The sequence below is a fragment of the Bufo gargarizans genome, chromosome 4, assembly GCF_014858855.1.
Source record: "Bufo gargarizans isolate SCDJY-AF-19 chromosome 4, ASM1485885v1, whole genome shotgun sequence".
Classification (NCBI taxonomy): domain Eukaryota; kingdom Metazoa; phylum Chordata; class Amphibia; order Anura; family Bufonidae; genus Bufo; species Bufo gargarizans.
In genome coordinates this window covers 34,153,681-34,180,381 of record NC_058083.1, presented here as the reverse complement: position 1 = coordinate 34,180,381, position 26,701 = coordinate 34,153,681, and the positions used below count along the sequence as shown (strand labels likewise).

At 42.4% G+C, this 26,701-nt stretch overlaps 2 protein-coding genes across 2 annotated transcripts in view; both read right to left on the bottom strand.

The window, feature by feature from the left end:
• The window catches only part of LOC122934682 (fibrocystin-like), an 84,024-nt gene extending 72,981 nt beyond the window's left edge, over nt 1-11,043 (bottom strand). The window contains exon 1 of the mRNA XM_044290322.1: nt 10,712-11,043. Coding sequence (XP_044146257.1) covers nt 10,712-11,034 — 323 coding nt within the window. The 5' untranslated portion in view covers nt 11,035-11,043. The remainder of the gene's footprint in view (nt 1-10,711) is intronic.
• Nucleotides 11,044-11,576: 533 nt separating this feature from the next.
• The window catches only part of LOC122934681 (fibrocystin-like), a 76,197-nt gene continuing 61,072 nt past the window's right edge, over nt 11,577-26,701 (bottom strand). The window contains exon 6 of the mRNA XM_044290321.1: nt 11,577-11,702. Coding sequence (XP_044146256.1) covers nt 11,662-11,702 — 41 coding nt within the window. The 3' untranslated portion in view covers nt 11,577-11,661. The remainder of the gene's footprint in view (nt 11,703-26,701) is intronic.

Here is a 26,701-nt window from a genome sequence, read left to right as displayed (position 1 = left end):
CTTGTACATAGGAGCAGTATTATAGTAGTTATATTCTTGTACATAGGAGCAGTATTATAGCAGTTATATTCTTGTACATAGGAGCAGTATTATAGTAGTTATATTCTTGTACATAGGAGCAGTATTATAGTAGTTATATTCTTGTACATAGGAGCAGTATTATAGTAGTTATATCCTTGTACATAGGAGCAGTATTATAGTAGTTATATTCCTGCACATAGGAGCAGTATTATAGTAGTTATATTCTTGTATATAGGAGGCAGTATTATAGTAGTTATATTCCATACATAGGAGGCATAGGCCATAGGGTGTATTCTTAAAGCAAAAATTTGTTCACACTTCATTTGGTGGTAAAATTTGATTTGTGTTATGGATTTTGTTACCACGGACCATAACTGTCACAACCAGACAGCTGAGAAGCTCTGACAGAGGCCTTTCAGAACCTCCTCCTTGAGTTTCCGTGTTGTGGTATTCAGTTCCTCCTCTCGTTAGCCTCTCTCAGCTGTCATGTGTTGGACTAATTGCTTCCCTTTAAATTCCTCCCCAAAATGCTTTTCTGGGCGGCTTATACTTCTTCCTGGAGTGTGTGTGCATGCTGACTTTGTTCTCCTGTTTGCTACAAAGCTAAGTGTTGTACCTTTATCTGTTATTTTCTGTTTGCTGGATCCCAGGTGACCCTGACTCCCTCCGTATCTTGTGTAGGGAGCCGGTGGTCGTGTCCCCTCACTATTGTAGGGTGCTCAGGGCTTTATAGTCAAGGTTCCTGGATATGCAAACCTCCACCATTCGGATCTTTGCATAGGCTGAGCAGCCAGGGAAAGTGCCAGGTCTTCTGCAGGGGTCTCCCTTGGTTCCTTAGCTTTTGGATCCAGCGAGTCATTTATACATGTTGCTTTGCCTTGTTTCCTGTACACCGTCCGTGACATTATAAGCCGCCATAACCGTCTCAAGCATGGATCCGGTTTCACTTTTGGCTGAACGCTTCCAGGGTCTTTCATTGGAGGTAGCTGATCTCCGTAAGACTTTTTCTCAGCTTCAAGTGATCGGTTCAGCTTGCGTTCATGGAGTTTGTTCTGAGCCTAAGATCTCGCTCCCGGATACGTTCTCCGGGGGTAGTGAGAATTTTGTGCGTTTTAGAGAGGCTTGCAAACTCCATTTTCGCCTTCTTCCCCACTCCTCTGGTGATGAGGAACGGAGGGTGGGGATCATTATATCGCTGCTCAGGGGTAACGCTCAGTCCTGGGCCTTTTCGCTGCCGGAGGGGGCACGGCCTCTCCGTTCAGTGGATGAATTCTTTTTAGCCCTGGGTCAGATATATGATGATCCGGATCGTATTGCTCTGGCTGAGTCTAAACTACGTCTATTATGCCAGGGTAAACAATCCGCAGAAATATACTGTTCAGAATTTCGGAGATGGGCAGTTGATACTGGTTGGAATGATGCTGCGCTCCGAAGTCAATTTTGCCATGGTCTTTCAGAGGGATTGAAAGATGCATTTGCCTTTCATGAGAGGCCTATTTCTTTGGACTCTGCTATGTCTCAGGCCGTTCGTATTGACAGGCGTCTTAGAGAGAGAGGAGAGATGTCCCCTTCCTGTCATACTCAGTCCCAGGACAGTGCAGCGGTCCCATTCTGTGCGCAGGGGTCTCAGTCGCCGTCAGCCCCTTCTGAGCAGGAGCCCATGCAGCTGGGGTTGATTGCTTCTTACAATAGAAGATTCAGCTCGCATGGGAGGGTTTGTTTTTGTTGTGGAGGTATAAATCATTTGGCAAATATTTGTCCCTCTAGGAGATTCAGGCAGTTTTCTGGGAGTAATAAAGAAACAAACAGGAAAAAATCTTTTAAAAATGTTCCGTCTGTTACTATTGGCAGGGTTGAGGCGGAAATTGAAGGTTTTCCATTTGCTTGTAGTTCCCGTTTTGTCCTGCCGGCTAGGGTGGCGCTAGAGAGCAAGAACATTTTTTGTGAGATTTTTGTGGATAGTGGAGCAGCGGTCAATCTCATTGATAATCAATTTGCGATAACTCATGGTTTCCAGGTGCACACTTTGGGAAAGGATATTCCTGTTTTTGCTATCGATTCCGCTCCACTTTCTCAAAAATCATTAAAGGGCATAGTTCACAATATCCGTTTAATTGTGAGTGATGCTCATGTTGAGGATGTGTCATGTTTCGTTCTTAGCGGTTTACCTACCCCTCTGGTGTTGGGGCTGCCCTGGCTCACTAATCATAACCCCACCATTGATTGGCAAGCGAGGCAAATAATGGTTGGAGTGACTTTTGCAGAGAGAATTGCCTCATGACATCTGTTTCTGAGGTTGCTACTAAGACTGTACCATCTTTTCTCTCTGAATTTTCGGATGTCTTCTCTGAGAGTGGAGTTCAGGATTTGCCCCCGCACAGGGAGTACGATTGCCCTATTAATCTCATCCCAGACGCCAAGCTGCCTAAATCTCGTTTATACAATCTTTCCCAACCTGAGAGGATCGCTATGCGTGCTTATATCTCTGAGAGTCTGAGAAAGGGACACATACGACCCTCGAAGTCACCTGTTGCCGCTGGTTTTTTCTTTGTTAAGAAAAAAGATGGTTCTTTAAGACCTTGTCTGGATTTCAGGGAGCTGAACAATATCACAATTCGTGACCCTTATCCGCTTCCTCTGATCCCGGACCTGTTTAACCAGGTTGTTGGGGCTAAAGTCTTTTCCAAATTAGATCTAAGAGGGGCATACAACCTGGTCAGAGAAGGGGACGAATGGAAGACGGCCTTCAATACCCCTGAGGGCCATTTTGAAAATTTGGTTATGCCTTTTGGTTTGATGAATGCCCCAGCCGTTTTTCAGCATTTCGTGAACAGCATTTTTTATCATTTGATGGGAAAATTTGTATTGGTGTATTTGGATGACATTTTGATTTTTTCTCCCGATTTCAAAACTCATAAGGAACATTTACGTCAGGTCTTGCTCATCCTGTGGGAGAATAAATTATATGCGAAACTGGAAAAATGTGTGTTTGCGGTTCCAGAAATTCAATTTCTGGGGTTTCTTCTCTCCGCTTCTGGTTTTCGCATGGACCCCGAGAAGGTCCGCGCTGTGCTTGAGTGGGAGCTTCCTGAGAATCAGAAGGCGCTGATGCGTTTTTTGGGCTTTGCCAATTATTACAGGAAGTTCATTTTGAATTATTCTTCTATTGTTAAACCACTCACTGATATGACCAGAAAGGGGGTAGATTTTTCTTCTTGGTCAGTAGAGGCGCGTAAGGCTTTTTCTGATATCAAGGAGAGTTTTGCTTCCGCTCCCATCTTGGTGCAACCTGATGTTTCTTTACCCTTCATAGTTGAGGTTGATGCTTCTGAGGTGGGTGTGGGGGCGGTCTTGTCTCAGGGTTCCTCTCCTGCCAATTGGCGACCGTGTGCCTTTTTCTCAAGAAAACTCTCCTCCGCAGAGAGAAATTACGATGTGGGAGATAGGGAATTGTTGGCCATCAAGTTGGCTTTTGAGGAATGGCGCCATTGGCTAGAGGGAGCCAGACACCCTATTACCGTATTTACTGACCATAAAAATCTGGCCTACTTGGAGTCAGCCAAGCGTCTGAACCCGAGACAGGCCAGATGGTCTTTGTTCTTTTCTAGGTTTAATTTTGTTGTCACGTTCCGCCCTGGAGTTAAGAATGTGAAGGCAGATGCCCTGTCACGTTGTTTTCCGGGAGGCGGGAATTTTGAAGACCCGGGTCCCATTTTGGCTGAAGGTGTGGTGGTCTCTGCTCTTTTTCCTGAATTGGAGGCAGAGGTGCAGGCAGCCCAGTCAGAGGCTCCTGATCTTTGTCCTCCTGGGAGGTTGTTTGTGCCTCTCGCTTTAAGACACAAGATTTTTAAAGAACACCACGATACGGTCCTTGCTGGGCACCCGGGGGTAAGAGCCACACTGGATCTCATCGCTCGGAGATTCTGGTGGCCTGCGCTTCGTAAGTCGGTTGAGGGTTTTGTGGCAGCCTGCGAGACTTGCGCTCGTGCCAAAGTCCCTCATTCACGGCCATCAGGTCCTCTCCTTCCCTTACCCATTCCTTCCTGTCCTTGGACACATCTGTCCATGGACTTCATAACGGACCTGCCTCGTTCCTCGGGGAAGACCGTGATTCTGGTGGTGGTGGACCGTTTTAGCAAAATGGTGCATTTCATCCCTTTTCCTGGTTTGCCCAATGCTAAGACGCTGGCGCAGGCATTTATTGATCACATTGTCAAATTGCACGGTATTCCTTCAGACATAGTCTCTGATAGGGGCACGCAGTTTGTTTCCAGATTCTGGAAGGCTTTCTGTTCTCGCTTGGGGGTTCGGTTGTCATTCTCTTCTGCTTTCCACCCGCAGTCGAATGGCCAGACAGAGCGCGTCAATCAGAATCTGGAGACATATCTGCGCTGTTTTGTGGCGGAGAATCAAGAGGATTGGTGTTCTTTTTTGTCCCTTGCTGAGTTTGCTTTAAATAACCGTCGTCAGGAGTCCTCTGATAAGTCACCATTTTTTGGTGCATATGGGTTTCATCCGCAGTTTGGGACTTTCTCGGGAGAGGGGTCTTCTGGTTTACCTGATGAGGACAGATTCTCCTCCTCTTTGTCATCTATTTGGCAAAAGATTCAGGATAATCTAAAGAGCATGAGTGAGAGATATAAGCGTGTGGCAGATAAGAGACGTGTGCTTGGTCCGGACCTGAATGTTGGTGATCTGGTGTGGTTGTCTACCAAGAATATCAAATTGAAGGTTCCCTCCTGGAAGTTGGGTCCTAGGTTTATTGGGCCTTACAAAATCCTGTCTGTCATCAATCCTGTTGCATACCGTCTTGATCTTCCTCAGACTTGGAAGATCCATAATGTTTTTCATAAGTCCTTATTGAAACCTTATGTTCAACCCATTGTACCCTCGCCTTTGCCTCCTCCTCCGATTATGGTTGATGGGAATCTTGAATTTCAGGTCTCTAGGATTGTGGATTCTCGTCTTGTCCGCGGTTCTCTTCAGTACCTTGTTCATTGGGAGGGGTATGGTCCTGAGGAGAGGATGTGGGTCCCAGTGACGGACATTAAGGCCTCTCGTCTCATCAGGGCTTTCCATAGGTCCCATCCTGAGAAGGTGGGTTCTGAGTGTCCGGAGTCCACTCGTAGAGGGAGGGGTACTGTCACAACCAGACAGCTGAGAAGCTCTGACAGAGGCCTTTCAGAACCTCCTCCTTGAGTTTCTGTGTTGTGGTATTCAGTTCCTCCTCTCGTTAGCCTCTCTCAGCTGTCATGTGTTGGACTAATTGCTTCCCTTTAAATTCCTCCCCAGAATGCTTTTCTGGGCGGCTTATACTTCTTCCTGGAGTGTGTGTGCATGCTGACTTTGTTCTCCTGTTTGCTACAAAGCTAAGTGTTGTACCTTTATCTGTTATTTTCTGTTTGCTGGATCCCAGGTGACCCTGACTCCCTCAGTATCTTGTGTAGGGAGCCGGTGGTCGTGTCCCCTCACTATTGTAGGGTGCTCAGGGCTTTATAGTCAAGGTTCCTGGATATGCAAACCTCCACCATTCGGATCTTTGCATAGGCTGAGCAGCCAGGGAAAGTGCCAGGTCTTCTGCAGGGGTCTCCCTTGGTTCCTTAGCTTTTGGATCCAGCGAGTCATTTATACATGTTGCTTTGCCTTGTTTCCTGTACACCGTCCGTGACAATAATGCAATTCTATGACGGAATGCATTCCGTTATTCATTTCGTCATAATAGAAGTCTATGGGCTGCAAAACGGATCCGTCCCTTTTCTGTTATTCGCGGGAGTATGGTTCTGAGGTCTCTGAAATCTTTCATGCATAAGCAAATGAGCAACCTGAGTCCTCCCCTGCATAACGGAAACTGGACGGATCCGTTTTGCAGCCCAAAGACTTCTATTATGACGGAATGAATAACGGAATGCATTCTATCATAGAATTGCGTTATGGTCCGTGGTAACAGAATCTATAACGCAATTCACCTTTTACCAAGCGGAAATTCGATCATCTCTAGTCATGATCAATAAAAAATTTAGCACGTAAACTTTTCCATTTTTATCGGAAGTGACCATGAGCTCAGGAAAAATCTCACAAAGTTTGTATTCTCTCCTCCTCTCTGCCAAGAGGGAAGTACATATCTTTACCATATAGTTTTGTAATATTTGCTACACCATCAAGTATAACTCGAATTGTCATATGTCCTCCATTAATCCTTTGACCTACTCTGACACATAAACCCAAATTATTTGATTTTCTTACGAGCTTAGTATAGTTTTTCACTGGTTTTCAGACTGGGAGAACTGAGAAGAATGCACTTCATGCTGGCTGGCAGGGAACCAGTGAACTATTAACACTTCCAGTCTCTGTTTGGCGGCTGCTGCCAGCCGAGCTGAATCATGGTAACAGATTTGACACCGCATGTTATCAGCCATTATCCATCCTTTGTTTGTTTTCTTTTATGTCAAGCAGAGATTAACGTGAGGAAAGAGTTGAAAGCCACCGATGGACCATAGCCAGAGCGTGCGGATATCTTCATGGGTAGAAAAAATAAACACGAGGTGCGGAAAATTAGAATGGGAAATTTTCCACTGGAAAAAAAAGGACTGTGCTGAGTTTCACAGTCTCGTAAGTCATGTTGCTCATTTGCTTATGCATGAAAGATTTCAGAGACCTCAGAACCATACCCCAACCTGATGACAAAGTGCCATATTGCTAAATTGCTCTTATGTTTTTGGTAGAATTGCTGTTGATTAGGGTTCCATCTCACGGATCTCCTATTTTGACCCTATAAGGGTTCATTCACACGTCCGCAAACTTCGGACACCGGCAATGTGCGTTCCGAAGTTTGCGGACCGCAAACTGCCAGAACTCTCATAGAAAATGCCTTTTCGTGTCCGCAATTTCGGACAGGAATAGGACATGTTCTATTTTTTTACGGAACGGAAGTGCGGATCTGCAAATGCGGATGCGGACAGCACATTCCGGCCCCATTGAAAATGAATGGGTCCGCACCTGTTCCACAAATTTGCGTAACGGATGCGGACCCATTTTGCAGACATGTGAATGGACCCTAAGGGCTCATGCACACGACCGTTGTTGTTTTTTTTAACTCATCCGTTGTTCCGTATCTGAGTTGTTTTTTTTATCTAATTTAAGTCCTTTTCCGTTCCGTTATTGCACAAAACATATCAGTATGGTTTCCGCATTTGATCCGTTTTTTGCGGATCGTATACAGAAACAGTAACTTAATCATCACCAAACACATGAGCAATATGGGCTGGGCATAGCATTTCTACAGTATGGATCTGCAAAATACAAATGAAATACGGATGACATACGGATGTATTCCTTGTGCGTATATTTTGCAGACCTATTGACTTGAATGGGGCCTCTGACCGTGATTTGCGGACAATAATAGGACATGCACTACTTTTTTGCTGAACGGCCATGCGGACAAACGGAAACGGAATGCACACGGAGTAACTTCTGTTTTTTCTATAGCCCCATTGAAGTGAATGGTTCCACATACGGTTCAGCAAAGAAAAAAAAAACGGAACGGAAGCAGAAAGAAAATACGTTCGTGTGCATGAGCCCTAAGGGAGAGGTAGCTGAGCAAGTTCGTTACAGTTGTGGAGACAGCCCGTTAGGCAGTTTCGTTCAATTTAAACAAATAGCTATTAGGGAGAGTGGATGCTGGAGGCCCCTTAGTTCCTGAACATGGTTGAAGATCCATGTTCTCCATGTTCCCTCCCAATCTCCAGTTCTGATGCTCATAGCTGTAAATTTTATTATGAAGTGGCTTTTCCCACCAGGAAGACCCCTATAAGGTCATATGGTTATTCTCTTAGGGGTCCCTCACACACAACTCTCCTCTGTTAAAGCATCCCTTGTTGTCCAGACCATCCACATAAAGTGCTCCCTCAAATTGCAATATTAAGGGGTTTTACGAGACTTTTATACTGATTGTGGGGTTTCAACACCTAGGACCCTCACCGGTCGGATGTTTGAGAAGGAACCTGCTCTTGAGGTAGTGCTGCAGCATTCTTGTAGCTTTGCCTAGGCCATGTGACATCACATTCATCAGTTACATGACCTAGGTGCATCTCAACCCCATAGAAGTGAATGTGATACCAAGAATAGCCGCTGTACAATGTACGACGCTGTGCTTGGTGAGCACAGAGAAGGCGCCGGAGGATAGGTCATCAGTATAAAAGTCTCAGAAACCCCCTGGAATTGGTTTCAGGATGATGATATAAAGTTGAAATGCTGGAACTTGAGACAAGACCTTAACTCTATGTAAAACTGGTAATTGGTTCCAAAACCCACAAGAGGTCAAGCTAAAATAAGAAAAATAAATAGGAATATTAAGAAGATAACTAATACAGATAAAGTCAAGTCCCTTACATATAAGAGTCAGAAATGCTAGTGAAAACTGTGTAAATCACTATCTGTAAAGACAGCAGCTTCTTCTAGGTCCTGTTCAGAACATACAGTAAGTACCAGAAAACTACACTGGAGCTAACATCACATGTTGTCTAAAGGGGGAAGCTCATTCTGGCAGAGATAAAGGGCATTACCAAACATGTGGTACTGCCCTGTATTGTAGAGGGCAGTGGGCACCACAAGATCCAATCAGTTCAAGCACTGCAGTCATACAGGTATCTTTCCAGTAAATTCCTGTCCAATGGACTAGGCCTTTCAGCCAACCACAAGGGAGAAATATCCGGATTGCCAGTGGTATTGTATGTTGAATGTGGTTTCAAGTTACAATATGTTAGCCCAGCTCCCTGTACCTGCGATTCTGTCCCCACACGCAGGTACGGGCGCCAAGCTTCTTGACTTCTTTCCATGCTGATAGGCGCAGGCAGCGCGGTTCTTAGTTGTGGTTTGCATTCCTGCCACCAGCATTTCTGTCCTGGCTCTGAGCAGAGCTTACACTCTGGCTCGAGTTCCTTGAGTGTATTTAGGGTGTGTGCGGGAGTGTCTCTCCTCCCTTTGTGAGGCAGCCTATGCACTCCCTTTATCTTCCCTTGACTATAACTGGTCTGCAGGAGGTATTTAAAGGTGCCTCCTACTACAGCAAGGCACCTAAGCAACTTAAGTTCCTAGCTTGTCTAGTTTCCTATTTGAGCAAAGGTGTTATGTTGGTTATTGTCATTCTATGTATTGGACTTTGCCTGATTGCTGCCTGCCCTGACCCATGTTTATGGACTTTGCCTGACTGCCGCCTGCCCTGACTTCTGCCTTTGTACCCTGACTACACTTTCGTCTGATCAGCCTCTGGCCTCCCAGCATCCACTGGGTGTATTGTGTTACCTAGAGGTCCAGAGTCCCTCGTGTTCCAATTCCCCTCTGAGGTAGCACCTGGTACACCCCTCGGGAAAGTTTCTCCACACCATAAGAGGTATCGTGTGAAGAATGAGGGGTGTGCTTGACATTGCCCTCAGAGGGAGTTGGTCAAGTGGGGCAACGGGTTCTCACCCGCTGGTCATAACTCAATGGCTCAGGAAAGGCCATTGTATGCTGAAAATATTGTAACCTAAAAAACCCCATACACATCAGACAAAAAAATCTAACTCATGTAGGGATCTCCCAACTCTTCTCCGATAGGTGATGTCTTGGGAGAAAAGAATCGGGCAAACTAAATATTTCCTGGGGGATAAGTCTAGATAAGCATCTCCCCTCTAAATACACATATCATTTTGATCAAACCAAACGTGTATGTGTATGAGGTGGTTAGAAATGCTGTCGACCAAATGATCATTCAACCGACAGCTACTGAATGAGTATAGCTGCCTTAAGACCATTGTAGCTGAAGAACCGCTGTATTACATGGTAAGCTATTCATTTGAATGTGCGGCATGTTACGTTATATTTTATTGCAGTGACTCTAGTGCTGAAATGCATGGCCATAATCAGCTGATCACCAATAGTTTGTGAAGCCATACCTGTAGTGACTTGTCAGGGTGGTTGTAGTAATTACACTAAACCCTTTAAAGATTTTTATAGCATATCTACAACTTTTAGGTTCCCCATCTAGTGGGATAAGGTTGGGGGACCCAACCTTCTCCCACTAGATGGGGAACCTAAAAGTTGTAGATATGCTATAAAAATCTTTAAAGAGTTTAGTGTAATTACTACAACCACCCTGTGGTAAGGGACTTACCACTCTGCTGCACAGCAAGGCTACAGGCGGTGATCACATTCAGTCTACCTACCTAGGTGGAAAACTGGCAAATCACATACACAGCAATCTCCTTTAAAGTCTATACATGCAACAGAAGCAGTCGAACAAACATGGTGTTGGTTTGGCATAAATGTCAAATAAGCATAGGTCCACCTTTGAACTCCATTTTACAGTTTACATTTAGACAAGTCATTTTGTAAATGCGTTACATTACTTTATCCTAGGTTAAAGCTTGTATTGTACTTCAGAGCTGCATTCACAATTCTGCAGACAGGGCATTTCTGCTTGTTCACTAAGCCAACTAGCAGAGTTGTGGGTGCAGCTCTGGGGTATAATAAATTAAGTAATTCAGTTGCGAATAACTAATCTAATGTATTTAAGCTGTAAATTCAGTTCTAAGATGAACATATAATATATAATCATATCCTTCTCTAATGGGTCGTATCAGCTATGAAGAAATTAGCATATTATTATAGATGTGTTTATAGCATCATTGGTCTACTAGCTATCCTGTATTACCTGCTGTTGTTCCAAGGAGCTGGCTCAATCACCATCAATGAGTCAATATTCATAGGTACGGCCTTCTCAAGTTCTCCAGTCTGTAGTCCACCAATAATATGTGTTGCAATGTTCTGTAAGCTTCCATAGGTCAAAGAAGAGGGTGTAGTCAGATTTTCTGGCATAACAAAGTCCTGGATTTCCACAATGAGCACTTCTAGGTTTTCATGTGCATGTTTGGCATGGTCGACTTTAAGAGGTGCCTCAGAGTGACGTTTAACTCTTGGTCTTTCCTGATGTACAGGAGGGCAGTGGCGGTAACGCTTAGAGTGGTTATCCATCATGGCCTCTAATGTCTTGGCCGTTCCTTGTAAATTTTGCACTACTGTTACCTGAGATGCCGCAATGCCTCAAAAATGTAGCCAGGTGTGATGGCAGTTGGTTGCGCAATTGCTGGCTTGTTCCCAAAGCCACATACAAAAATAAGTGAATGGACAGATTGGTCCATACCTCCACTGGCTCATCTCCTTGCAGAATGACGTATAACAAATTCTCTCGGAAACTGAAAAAAGCTTGAAATCTGGTCGCTACTTTGAAATTTGGGCTCATCGTCATAGAGAATGGTTGAGTATTTCCTACCTCTCCACACAATAGAGAAACTATTAGGGACATCATAAAACAGAGCCAAAATAAGTTTAGTAGAGTTCTGACTAGCATTGAGACGAAGTCTAATCGCCTTGGGAGTTGGGCCATTGAAACACACTTTAGAAACTTTTTCAGCTGGTAGGATGGAGTAAAAAGTTTTGTCGGCTTTGTCACAGCAACGATTGTGAGGGTTCTGTCTACTGACAAACACTTGGATAAAGTTGTTGGTGATGGATAATACTGGTGAGACGGGTTTAATGACATTTGCGATGACTTCGAGGATGACGACTGTGTGGTCAATCTGTTGACATATGTTAGCATGAGATTCAGATTTGTAGGAGCAAAGATTCATCCTTCTTGTAAATCCCTGGGAGGAAAATAATAATGTAGAAATTAAGAACATTTTAGAATAAAATAATCAAATAGAATAAAAGTTTATTCATGATATTCATGTTGGTGCAGAAGACCTTTCAGTCTATCAACCTAGATAACATGTAAGCAGACAGTAAGGCTTCTTCTGGCTTTCAAACCTAAGTTTTCCATATATAACCCCCCCCCCCCCAAATAAAAAAAAAAAACGGTTAACTGTACCTATCTGACATCACTCATTTGGAACATGTTTCATGCCTAGAAGTCATAAATTGGAATGCCTGAAAACAGCTTGGGTTGTCATTAGCAAAGTATCTTTGGTACTGTACCCAACACATTTTTGGGTTCAGTTGATGGTCGTATGCTGTGTTCACACTCTATTCATAAAAGAAGCTACAACGCTCTTCCAGAACATCGTATAACAGATACCACCTCCAGCTGATCGAATCTGCAGTAGAGGTTTCCAACAAACTCAATGGCAGAAATCAAAGGAAAGAAGGATTGGGCATGTTGGATTACTACTATACACAGCTTCTCACAGAAAGTCGCACTGTCACACCCATCTTCACATGTACATTTATACTCTACTATACAGTGAACGATAGCTGATCTAAAGTTAAAGGGGTGGTCTGAGTTTTTGCTATTAATGGCCTATCTTTAGTATAGGTCTTTAATATCAGATTAGAGGGGGTCCGACTCCAGACACCCTCGCTAATCAGCTGTTTGAAGATGTCATGTTCATCGATCACGTGGCCTAGGCACAACTCAGTCTAATTTAAGCCAATGGGACTCTACTATATGTACTTGGTATTGTAGCTCAGCCTCATTCACTTGAATGGGACTGCATTGCATCTAGGCCATGTGATTGATGAACATGACATCACATGACATCTTAAAACAGCTGATCGGCGGGGTTGCCAGTAGTTGGACCCCCTCTAATCCTAGGGATAGGCCATTAATAGCAAAAACTCAGACAACCCCATTTTGGCTAAAAATTTTACATCTTAAGTCACGCCCATTTTCCACCATGCCATACCCTTTCCTGTACAGCCACACCCATCAGTAAGCCAAGGTCTAGGTGCACTCCCATTAGTTAATGTGTCCCAATATGTTTTGATTCCACCAAAAAATATATCTACAGTTGAGGGAAGGAGGGATTCAGGATAGTCCCATGTACATTAATCAGCAGGTCCCACCAAAAATTGGCCAAAGTGGTGTGTGTGTGTGATTTCCCTTACTCTTAGGGTACTTTCACACTAGCGTTATTCTTTTCTGGTATTGAGTTCCGTCCTAGGGGCTCAATACCGAGAAAAAAACCTGATCAGTCCTAATGCATTCTGAATAGGGAGCAATCCGTTCAGTATGCATCAGGATGTCTTCACTTCAGTCACTCTTATGGTATTTGGCCAGAGAAAATACTGCAGCATGTTTTTCTCCGACCAAAATTTGCCGGCATTATTTTCCATTGAAATGCATTAATGCCGGATCCGGCACCAAGTGTTCCGTAAAAACGGATCCGGTTTTCCAGTCTGTGCATGCGCAGACCTTTAAAAAATCAAAAAATAATAATAACGGATCAGTTTTTCCGGATGACACCAGACAGATGGATCCGGTGTTTCAATGCATTTGTTAGACGGATCAACATCCGGATCCGTCTACAAATGCCATCCGTTTGCACACGGATTTTCGGATCCGGCAGGCAGTTCTGGTGACGGAACTGCCTGACGGATTTTACTACGCAAGTGTGAAAGTACCCTTAAAGAAGCAAATGGGATCAGTTAATAGATCTGCCCTTTTATTATATTTTTTTCTATTGTTTCTTTTATTCATATGTTTTGCCTTTTCTAAGATTCTTGCAACCTCTTAGTTGTGTGAGAACCTGATTATATCTTTTTCCTGAAAGGATTTCATGGGCATTTAAATACAAGAGTCTCCTTCAGACACTGAAATAGTTAACATCTTTTCGGTAGTTACATGAAGAGACTCTCTCACTTGGGATATTCTCCTGCCAATCCTAATTTTCTGCGGCCTGTTGATTTTGATCACTTTTAAATGAAACCCACACTGGCCTTAGTAATCATAATGTCATTTACAATTTCCCACAAAACACATTTATCCGCTAAGTAGCACATTGAAAAAAGAAAAAAAGGAACTCCTTATGTACTCTCCCTGAAAAAGGCCTAATCGGATTACTTCATCATGAACCTCCAAGCAGGGGTTCTTGTAAGAGGTCTGCAAGAGAAAGAGACAATAACTGAAGCCTACTCACAGCTGACTCTCATAATGCAAGTGAAGAAGAGACGCCCAATGTAGCACGCGAAGGGCAGGAGCATAATAGCCCCCGGGCTCTTCCTCAAAGAGACTGGTCAGGGAGGATAACAAAACCAATGAATTGAAAAGAGTGACCTGTGAATGCTGAGATGTTTGATAGAACAGCAAGACTATCTAGGCTCTGTTTCATGTTAAGAAAATTGAATCCAAACCTTCATGTTTTCTGCCCAAGTCTCCTGATTTGGAGCTAAGGACCTTTTCTGTCAAGCATTAAAGACTGAATTCAAAAATAATATGGTGCTCAGAACATGGTATTTTGCTTTATTTTATATTCAATGTAGGGAAATATAAGGTTCACCATAAGGCCTCTTTCACACGGGCGTCGCGTGTGAGGGCCGGATAGGATGCGAGTGTGTCGCGGAAAAATCGTGCGATTTTGCCTGCAAGTGGGTTGAGTATTGTATGCGATTGCGTTATTCATTTTTTTTTTCCGCGCGAGTGCAATGCATTTTCACGCGCGGGAGAAAAAACTGAATGTGGTACCCAGACCCAAAATCTGACTTCTTCACTGAAGTTCGGGTTTGGGATCGGTGTTGTTTAAATTGTATTATTTTCTTTATAACATGGTTATTAAGAATGCTAAGTAAATTAGGGATGGAGGGGTTAAAAAATAAAAAAAAAAGATTAAACTCACCTCATCCACTTGTTCACGTTGCCTGGTTCATCTTCTTTCTTCTTCTTTGAGGACCTGGGAGAAAAGGACCTTTGGTGATGTCACTGCGCTCATCACACGGTCCATCACCATGTGATGAGCACAGTGACGTCATCAAAGGTCCTTTTCCTCCCAGTTCCTCAAAGAAGAAAAAAGACGAGCCGGACAGCGCAAACAAGTGGAAGAGGTGAGTTAATTTTTTTATTTTTATTTTTTAACCCCTCCATCCCTAATTTACTCAGCATTCTGTATTAAGAATGCTATTATTTTCCCTTATAGAAAATATTAAAATCTACAGAATACCTAACCCAAATCCGAACTTCAGTGAAGAAGTCCGGGTTTGGGTCTGGGTACCACATTCAGTTTTTTCTCATGCCCGTTCAAAATGCATTGCACTCGTTCGGAAAAAACAGAAGAACGTAACGCAATCAAATACAAAGCTCACCCCACTCGCAGGCAAAATCGCACGATTTTCCCCCGATGCACCCGCATCTTATCCGGCCCTCACACGCGACTCCCGTGTGAAAGAGGCCTAAGTGTTAGAGGGTGGGCCAGATGTTCTGCCCATAGAAATATGGCATGTTTTTTTTTTCTGAATGATATTTCCATAAAGACAAATACTCAAAGTGTCCAGTTTTTCAAGATCTAAAGCAAAAAGTAGGAATATGAACCACCAGGTCTTTGTGAATCTTCACACTTCCCTTGCACATCTATACAGAACGGAAGATAGAACCACGTTTTTTACTTCAATAGTTTTTGTCTAGACACAAGCTGTTGTGTTTTTATGTATTTCTATATTTTTCTTTACATGTGGTAAAGAATGGAGTTCCATAAACCAGTTTTTTCTATACTTTTTGTATGATACCTCTAGAATTAGAAATTTAGTCATTTGGCTCAAAAAGATCTATAACAGTGGTCAGATGTTGTCTAAGGACATCTGGCAAAATCAAAGATTTGAAGACTGTTGCTCAAAACAAACCAACCTTGGGAAGCACACCAACAAGCAACTGTACCATAGAGCTGACCATAGGAAGTCAGCTGCCATATTGCAAATCGCTGGTGAGACTAGTGCCTTTCCTCAGAACCTCCTCAGTGCAAGCAGCTGCAACATTGATCCTAACCCTAATCCATTGATCCAAATCCTAATCTATTGATCAACATCTTAATTCCAGTTTGTGAAGAAAGAATATGGTAATCTCATAACAAAATGAAGTGGTATCATTTGTGATCCCTGGTGGTCTAGTGCTCTTTGCTATTTCCAGGTAGTCAAGGGGTTTTTGTTACCCCTGGAGCTCTAGTAACTTTTGCAATGTCTCGTGCTTCAGTGCCGTTTTTAATCCCTAGTGGTCTAGTGCCCTTTGTAATTCTAAGTGCTCAAGTGACAATTGTGGTTCTTGATGGGCTACTGTTCATTGTGGAAGTCCTGGTGGTTTAGTGGCCTTTGCAATCCTAGGTGCTACAGAGATGTTTTAATCCATAGCGTTCTTGCTAGTGTTTTCTGCAATCCCTGGTGGTCTAGTGGTCTTTGTAACGCCTAGTGGTCTTGTGGTTTTTGTAATCCCTGTTGGTCTAATGCTTTTAGCAATCACTGGTAGTCTAATGCTCTTTGTAATCCTCGATGATTTAATGTTTTTTTTTTGTAATTCATGACCTAGTATATTTTGTAATGCCTCATTGGTCACTGAGTGTGATGTTTGCTTACTAAGGTTTAATAATGTAATGCATACTTTAAGTGCTTTTCTATGCCTTTCATCTGAAGAAAATCGGTGCACACTTTTCATTTTCTCCCGGCGAATTCCAATTTAAAAGAAAATTGTCTTAAGGCTTAAAATAGTCTAAAATAAGAAATAAAATAAAAATACAATTGTCTAAAGCATCTGAAAAATAAATTAAATAATACATTAAATAAAACAGTCTAAAGCACAATTAAAATAATAAAATGCATACATTATTAGATCAAATAAAATAAAAACTCAATTTATACAAAAAATTTAACATTTACTATATTTTTTTCACCATCTTCACAGAATACACCAGAAAATCTAAATCCTGACATATAGTACAGTCTTTAATAGCACAGGATAGGTAGGCTTTATTTTTCTAACCCATCCTGTGATTTCTTAAGACACAGCAGGGCCGTGTTGATGTTCACAGGCTGCTTTAAAACTGTCAGCCTCGCTGGGCCTAATGTACAAATGCAATTTCGGACTCTCGCCATAAAGTGAAGAAGCCATCACCTCGCTACCATCTGTTTTGGGCTGCACGGTAATTTCACTGGACGAGCAGAACAAGAAACGAATGCCACACTCAGCTCTGAGCTGTGGATATAATGAGATTTGAAAGGGAAGTCCCGGACGTTACAAATCAGAGCCATATGTGACTATTTCCTGTGTCAGATCCTTTCTCATAACCAGCACAGGGATTTTTTTTTCTAAACTTTTTTGTGCTTTTTTTTTTTTCCTCTCATGACCCCACACCATGACTCTGAAATCTTTCATGGCTGCTTACAGGCCTCGGGCCTTTCGAAGGCAGTTGCATAAATAAATGGCTTTGACAGCAAGCACCATAAGAGTCTGCGTGTTCACCACAAGTGCTTCTACAGCACAGCGCTGACGAGAGAAGAAAATGGAATGACATTTTGTTACTACTTTTGCAAAAAAAAAAAGTTCTGTGACAAGTAATGAAAGAATTAAGTCAAATAAATGTAAATTGTGTGACCAAAAAATTTCCGATAGTTTTATTTTTTTAATTGATCGAAGGCATAAAAAACTGAAAAATTGTTTCTCCCAACAAACAAATATTTATGCCTAAAATAAAAAATGCCTTTAGGGATGAAAATGTTTGGATTTTTTTTACCTTTTAATTAGAATTATTTTAGCTTCATGGGAAACATAAAAATCCCTAAAGGCCTGAATTAAGAATATAAAAGTCTGCAGCTGCCGGAACAAGTGAATGGCAGATCATCTGTAAGTTATTGTTGAATACGCCCACGTTTGTGTAGTGTGACGGGAGGAGTGATAGACAAATCTATGAATTTAATAACTGCAAGTGGGTTATGAAAACAAGTCTGACTGACTACTTCCTGTGTGTGGATAGCACTTCCTGTCAAATTTAAGAAAACTACTGTAGGTCTTACAAATACTTTATGACTTTCGAGAGCTGATTCATTTAGCTTTTATCTCCAAAGTGTTACCTAATGATGTTTTTGTATTAAAGAAATTACTGGAATATTTATTACAAGAAAAATATGATTTTTTTTTTATGTAGACACCAAAATAAATTATTATAATGGGTTATCTATTTTGTCTGTCAGTTTTTTTATATGCAATATGTATAGTTTTTCATGAACAGGGCCACTATGGTGACAGTTTTGGTTGATTTGATTTTTTTGAATGTTTTATTTGTACTTTATTTATTTTTTTACTTATTTTTGGCAGATAATATGTTCCCTAGGGGTCATTAAAAAACATCTGAGGGACAACAATTTTTTTTGTAGTTTCCACTTTTTCTTTCAGTAAGTGGGGCATCTAAAGAAACCCCAGTTACAGGGGAAAATAGCCTCCTGTGGGGGCATTGTACACAGGCACAACTGTTCAGGGTCTGCTAAGACCCTGCAGCTCTACTCTGCCCCTGAGACACCTGGTGTTAACGTGATCGCAGGTGCAATAAAGGAAGTGCCTAGCCTCTTACTCTATTTATTTTATAGTGTTTATTACTTACTGGATTACTATAACAGGTAATGGCCAATTTAAAATCTTTCACCCCAGATATTAACTGGGACAAATATTTGCTAGAACTTCTCTTAAAAAACAGGGACAGCCTATGCAAATGCAGGACTGTTAGAAACTATGATCTGGTATGTGTCAGGTCCTTATTTTGCACTCTGTTGCCATTGCTGATGAGGGAACCAATAAGTTAGTTAGAGAGATGTACTTAGGGACAAGGAGGGATGAGATGGCAGTCCCCCCAGCTCCCCTTCTTTTTTGTGCTCGTTATTAATGAGGCACATAGTCCTCTGTCTTGCTAGAGGTGTAGACCACTCTCTCTGCCTGACCCACGAGCACAGCCTACAGTGGAGCAGATCACGTCATCAGTAGGGAAGTGCTCACTTGCCACATGGTGTCTAGGCCCTGTGATGGCATAGGACGCACTATACGTCATCAACGTGGGACGGAACCACCATCGTCTGCTGGTAGCTGCCCCAGCAGCATGATGATGTGGAGCATAGGACATGTCATCCCTAGGTGGTGGGGCCAGCACGCAATGTCAGAAGATTTAAACCAGGAGGCATGGCGATGCTTTCAAGTTTGCCACATGCAACTTCAGCAGCTTTTACTGCCATACGCATCAACTAAGAGTGCACCTTATTGAAAGTCCCCTGAGGAAATTGGGTGACACATCCCTTTTGAAACACGTATGGACAATAATTCTAGCATCTGGAAACCTGTCAAATCCCCGAACATCCCCGAAATTACAGCCTGTTCTCACATTCCCTAATAGCTCAGTGTGATATTAGTCTGATTCCCAAGCGAAAGGTTACTGGTTCAAATCCAGGAGCAGTCATGGCAATATTTCCCAAGAAGAGAGATACAGCATCCTCCAGCTCATCGATTGCGGTATCTCAGTTGGAAGAATACGAAATACAGTCTGTCCATCCATTCCAAAGCCAAGAGATGGACGTCCAGGCAAAGTATTGGAGTCAACAAGTTGGCTCATCACAAGATCTATCGGTTCTAACGTCCATGCAAGCACCGTGTGGTGTGGATTACACAAGTCTGGAATGGTGGCCCGAAAAAAGGTGAAGAAATCTCGACTCCAATATCGTCCTAAGAAGCGTTTGCTTGAGTTTGCAAAAAATTACAAACAGTGGACAGTAGAAGATTGGAAATGGGTGATTTGGAGAGATGAGATGAAAGTCAATAGACTGGGCTCTGATGGGTGCAAATGGGTATTGAAGGGAAAGGGGGGGATCAAAACAGATTAATAAATTGAAGGAACTGTCAAGTGGAGGAAAGCCGGATGATATGGGGTTGTTTCACAGAAAAAGGCATTGGATACTTGACCTGTATCGATGATGGTCTCAAAGATTCAGTACTATGGTTTTGAAAATGATGACATAGTGTTCCAGCAGGACAACAACCTGAAGCATACCTCAAGATTGGCAAAGAAATGGTTCAATGACAATGAAGTAGAGGTGCTGGATTGGCCCCCACAGTCCCTTGACCTCAACCCAATCGAACACTTGTGGGAAGAGTTAAAGAAAAAGCTGTATTCATAGCCAAGTGAGTCACACCAACATTGGGAACGGGTAGAAGAGACCTGGGAACAGATTTCAGTCGAGACATGCTTGAATCTGATCAAGAGCATGCCTAGAAGGATTCAGGCAGTGCTGAAAACCAAAGGTGGATTTACAAAATAATTGAAATTAAAATTTAGAATTTTAGGAGCAAAACAGTAACAATGCAGTTACATGACAAGAATCTGCATAACTAATCATATGCTAAATAGTTACAAGTCCATTTTATGTATGAGATAGCCAAGATGATTGTCTATAAAATGATGGTAGTCTCACTTACAAAGCTGTAGTGGGTGGTGAGATATGGAGCCTGAAATTCACAAGTTCAAAACATTGTTACCCTGTTGCTCATCACAGTATAAAAAAACCAACTCTATTATAATTAGCACATGGTAGGTGGAGGGCTCTTATGCTGAGCATGTCTTTTATGAATAGAGGACCCATGTGAGCCAGGAAAAATTAGAATTTTGTGTTTTCCTAAAGGTCTGAAAAATCATTCAGGAGTTGCATTTTCCATATTTTTTAAAGAGCCTACAATAATTACGTGTTAATTACATCTAATGTAATCTAGATGGAACACCTCTGTATTTTGATAATTCGGGCACGTGACTAAAACATATAGCTTGTAAGCCCTCAGGGGCAGGGTCCTCAGCTCCTCTGCACCAGTCTAACAAGTTCATGCTTATTGTACTTTTTACTATTACTTATTATACTGTATTTTTTGTTTTATATTATGTATGTACACCCTCTTTTAGATTACAGCACCTTGGAATTAAAGGCATTTTAAAGTTAATAACTTGCATTTTGCATGTGCAGATTCTAAATAAAAGTTGAAGGTGAAACATTACTACAAAACAATTTAAAAAAAGTCTACTTAGAACATTCTGTGGCACCTACCCACATATTATATAGTAGACAGGGAAACAAGGCGTCCTGCTGCTACCATCTGTCCCATTTTCCACGTCTTACAGCTTTACTTTGTGTGAGTACTAGAGGGTGACTATTAAGGGTCAGTGCAAATATATCTGAAAGGTCATTACTCCCAAACTCCACTTTGACCTCTGGTTCAGAAGGTCAGCACTACCAGTACTAAAATCTGCTATGGACAGGAAGGACCTACATATAAATGTCATATCTACCCATATTACTTCCATCTAAAACACCTATCATTTTCATTTTACTAACATTCAAATGATGACCTGGTCCATGCCAGATGCGAACTGGTTTCTTCACCTAGAGAAGAAGATAGTTATTCTATAAGAGTTGTCCAGAGTGGAGAAAGAGCCTCTTTCGCTCTGGAGGACCTGTCCTGTGTAATGCTTCATTTCTCCTGTGGTGCCACTACAGGAAAATTGAACACTGTGAGATTCCTTCTCCATTCTCTGTGGGTCTCAGCAATTTATGATCTGTTATATATTCAAGGATCATTTCTTACATGTAGGGATTGTCCAACAAGACGAGCTCTATGGTATTGATCTAGAGTAGAATATCTGTTAAAAAAAAAAAGGGGGGGGGGGCAACGACAGCCCCAGACGACGACAGCCCCAGAAACCTTAAATGTATATTGACTTGACCAGGACTTGTATATTTCTTATTCATTCATGTTATCCGTACAATAATTTGTTACAGGCAGCGTCATTTTGGGTGTCATGCTTGGAAGAGCTAATTAGAACAACAGTAATATGCCAGATTCGTAGGCGCTTCCCGTGATCCAGCTCCGGACTAGACAATGCCTCCTATCTATTCCCAGGAATCGTCTATAATAACCAGCAGATGGGAATTCTTGGACACTGGACGGCTACAGCTATTAAAACATCTATGTGAAATCTGAACAGGTTCCTGCATTTGACAAGGTCGACACGGCAAATTAAAAATAAATCAAATACATTGCATTTAGCTTCGACTTATGTATCAATACTGGAAATACTTGGAGACTACCAATGTTTCCACTGATGTCAAAGCTCAATGTCGAAATGTAGAATTACATGCCAGCCACAAATCTGACATTTAAATGGGCTAAGATGAACTTAAAACATACACGTAAATTGCTGCACCCTTGTTACCCCAATGGAAATTCAAAAGTGTCCATGCCTTTTTGATGGATCATGTCCTCTGGATGGGCTGAAAGGACCTCAGTCCAAAGTCCTTATTTTGCACTTTGTTGCCATTGCTGACGAGGGAAGCATAAGTTAGTTAGAGAGATGTACTTATGGACAAGGAGAATCATTTAATGGATCATGTCCTCTGGGTGGCCTGAAGGGACCTCAGTCCAAGGTTGCCCACAGAATAGGCCTTCTCTTTCAGTTTAGAACCTTATGATTTTACCTTCTCAGGCGGGTCACAGTATCGTTGACTCATGAACATGTAACTGAGTTCCATGGCTCTGCCAGAGATCCATTTTTTTAGACCATTATTGGCTTTCACATCATGACCAAAACTTATGAAAAGTCCTATAAATTTTTTTTTTTTATGTGTTGAACCAAAACCTACATGCCTCTAAATAGGTGTCAGGAACCCCGTCATCTGATTCTTTCCTCCATTGCCTGCTAATGTTGCAGTGTCTATTGGAAAGGATGTTACAATGGCTGACTGGAGACGTGACCCACCAGGACAGCAACAGCTTTGGCTTAGCGCTAAACCAGACAATGGAGCCTAATGTATTGAGCATTCTTCACCATGGCTAGGAGGTATGGACTTTGCAAAAGAGTATCCCAGGTTACTACTACTGGACTGGCTTCCATTAAAAATCGATGAAACATAGGTGAGTTTCCAAATTCCAGTACAGAGATGGTAGGCAGTGATCGTGATCAAACAGTGCGAGGGTCGAAGCAGTTGGAGGTCAGGACAGGCAGTGGACAAGAGTTGGGTCGTAACTTAAGGTAGCAGGAACAGACAAGTCATAACTCACCAAAAGGACATTACTGCTTAGGGCACATTATCAATAGTGCTATTACTTCCATTGTTCTGCTCCATTACAGAACAACAAAATATCGGCACATAACTGAAAGGAACAGAGCTGTACAGATTGCATTGACTATAATGGGGCCGTTTGATTTTGGCTCAGGAGAACCTCTTTTTAGCGGAGAAAGAAGTCTTATTTTTGATTAATTCTATGATGGAGGCATCGAATTGAGACTCCAACGCAGATGTGAACATGCCCTTAGGGCCAGAGTGATATACTGTAGGAAGAGCCTTTATGAGGGTTAGGGCACAAAAGGATCGGCTGGAGTCAGGGTCACGTTAGTAAGCACTGACCCTTTAAGAGACTGGAAGTGAATACATGTTCGAAACCTGATAGATAGAAAGATAGATATGAGATGGATATGAAATAGATGGATAAATAGATAGACAGATACAATTGCAAAGAAGACAGCATCACAGTTAGGGTTTATTCACATGTCCGTATGTGTTTTGCAGATCCGCAAATTGCGCATCCGCAAAACACGGGCAATATGCATTGCGCATTTTACGGACCGCACATCGCACAATTACGGACAAGAATAGGACATATTAAATTTTTTTGCGGAACGGAAGTGCGGATCCGCAAATGATGCGGATGCAGACAGCACATCCTGGCCCCATTGGAAATGAATGGGTCCGCACCTGTTTCGCAAAATTGCAGAACGGATGCGGACCCATTTTGCGGACATGTGAATGGACCCTTAGGGCTCATGCACACGAACGTATTTTCTTTCCGCTTTCTTTCCGGGGTTTTTTTCCGGACCATATTCGAAACCATTCACGTCAATGGGTCCGCAAAAACAGCGGAAGGTACTCCGTGTGCACTCCGTTTCCGTATTTCTGTATTTTTGCTCCACAAAAAAGTAGTGCATGTCCTATTTTTGTCCGCAAATCACTGTCTGAGGCCCTATTCAAGTCAATGGGTCTGCCAAAAATACAGAACGCACACGGAACACATCCGTATGTCATCTATATTTCGCGGATCTATACTGTAGAAATGCTATGCCCAGCCCATATTGCTGATATGTTTGGTGATTAATAAGTTACTGTTTCCGATACACAAAATCTTCCACTGAAAGATCCAAAAAACAAAAAGTGAGGCCTCACTCCAATTACTGGGAAAGGGTGAAGACCCATTTATTCCCAAGGCAACGTTTCAGCCCAACACAATGAGGCCTTTGTTTTTTGGATAGATAGATAAATAGATATGAAATAGATAGACTATAAACAGAGAAAACAGCAGCACGTGTCACAATAGAAGAAATTGGTGCAATTTCTCTGGAACCCAAGACCAGGATCCACTAAACATCCAAAAAACACAATGACAAAGGCCTCATGTGTAGGGCTGAAACGTTGCCTGGGTGCATAAAGTGCGTCCACCACCCATTTCATACAACTTGAAGTGCTGCTTCTATTTTTTTATTTTTTTAGATCGATAGATAGACATGGACCATATAAGATGACCATGTGGCCAGCATTCCCTTACAGATGTCCTCCTGACGTTGCAGGGGCCTGTTTTTCGGTCTAAGCTTTGGCCATAAAACGTCTATAAGAAACCCTAATATTTACCCTGCACTGGATTCTATTTTCTTAGCTACTGCTGAAAAAATTGCCGACGTATTAAATAGGATCAAGGGGACTTTGAAAAATAAATGGGAATCAGATGAGTTGTATCTAGACATCTAGATTTGTTTGGAGGTTAAGGGGATTACTGGCAATATCGCTAATCACCTACTTGATATTTTCTATTAGGATCCATTATGTCAGGAGGATGAAAGTGCCTTTTAATTTGCTAAAGTCAGGTTTGTTTTGTCTGGTTTCTCCCCAATCCTTTCACAATCACAGATGGAAAACTGTGACCTGGGATAACTGCGGGCACCGCCTGTGATGTATTGCCTCTCCTGCTCCACATTCTCCCAGCAAGTTTCAGAGACCGAAGAAGCCGGCCTTTGGATCTAGACCGGGATAAGGCAGCTAAGATATTGTCCACAGCAGTGCAGAGTATTACAGCAGACACATGTTTTGATCTTCTGTGGAGGCAGTGAACTTTGTAGCTAAGGACATTGGCGCATGGACAGGATAAGAAGAATGGTGTCAAGGAAGAAGTTAAAGGGCATCTGTCAGCAGTTTTGTACCTATGACACTGGCTGACCTGTTGCAGATGCTCTTGGCAGCTGAAGACATCTGTGGTGGTCCAATGTTCATATGTCTCCGTATTACTGAGAAAAATGAAGATCTAATATATGCAAATGAGCCTCTAGGAGCAACAGGGGCGTTACCATTACACCTAGAGGTTCTGCTCTCTCTGCAACTTCTCCACTTTGATTGACAGGACCAGATGTGATCATGATATCACTGCCTGACTCTGTCAAAGTGCAGAGGATGTGGCAGCTGCAGAGAGAGCAGAGCCTCTAGGTGTAATGGTAACGCCCCCGTTGCTCCTAGAGGCTCATTTGCATATATTAAAACATCATTTTTCTCAGCAATGCGGGCACATATGAACATGGGACCAACAGAGATGCCTTCAGCTGCCAAGTGCACATGTAACAGGTCAGCCAGAGTCATAGGTACAAAACTGCTGACAGATGCCCTTTAGGGTCCGGCCACACGACGACGTGTGACAATAACTTTTTTTGTAATAATAGTCAATGGTGTTGCAATGTGACCTGCTGTTGCAGACGCATGTTGTGTTGCGACACCATTGACTATCATTACAAAAAAAGTCACACAACTTCTCTGCGACACACATCACCAGGTACCTGCAGCCGATTTTGTCATATGACTTCCTGTTGCTCGACACATGTCGCCGTGTAGCCAGATCCCTAAAGACTGAGAAACACATAGTGCCAGAGTACAGAGCGGTTATATATGGCTTCTGACTACTGATACATGTGCATATGGCCAACTGAGAGACTGCTGCGTATATAGCGGAGGAAGGAAAGATACAAATGGATAGATAGATAGATAGATATTATAGATAGATAGATTATAAATAGATAGATAGATAGATAGATAGATAGATAATAGATAGATTATAAATAGATAGATGATAGATAGATAGATAGATGATAGATACATAATTAAAGGGGTTGTCCAGGTACAGAGCTGAACCCGGACAAATCCCCATATTCACCCCCCGACCATTTCATGCACAGGGCAAAGGCATTTTTAGGAGAGTAAAACGCATGGCATGGGAGAGCGTCAGAGCATGAAATCCTCAAATGCTCATTTCAGGGGGGGGGGGGGGGGGGGTCGGGGGTGAAGATGGGGATATGTCCGGGTTCAGCTCTGTACCTGGACAACCCCTTTAAATTGATACTAGATTAGATACTAATGCATATGGCCAACTGAGAGACTACTGCATTTGAAGTGGGGGGAAGGAAAGAAGGAAGGATACAAATGATATAAAGATAGACATAGATAGATAGATAGATAGATAGATATACCGTAGATAAATAATAGATAGATATGAGATAGATAGAGAAATTCTATGATGTTATGACATCAGGGGCTGGCTATATTCATACATCCATGTGGCGGTCATCTGCAGGGTCTCTGGGGAACAATGTGCTCTCTTTTAGTAGATATAGTATTAACCTTTAATTGGCTGCCCATCATGGACGCTGTAGAAAGAAGCATTGTCTGCCTGGATTCTGGCCATTAATAAAAGTCAGGAGAAGTGTCAGTGCGCTGATCTATGCCTCTATTTATAACCCAGGTGGTGACCCATCTACACGAGACTCTGCAGATCTAGATT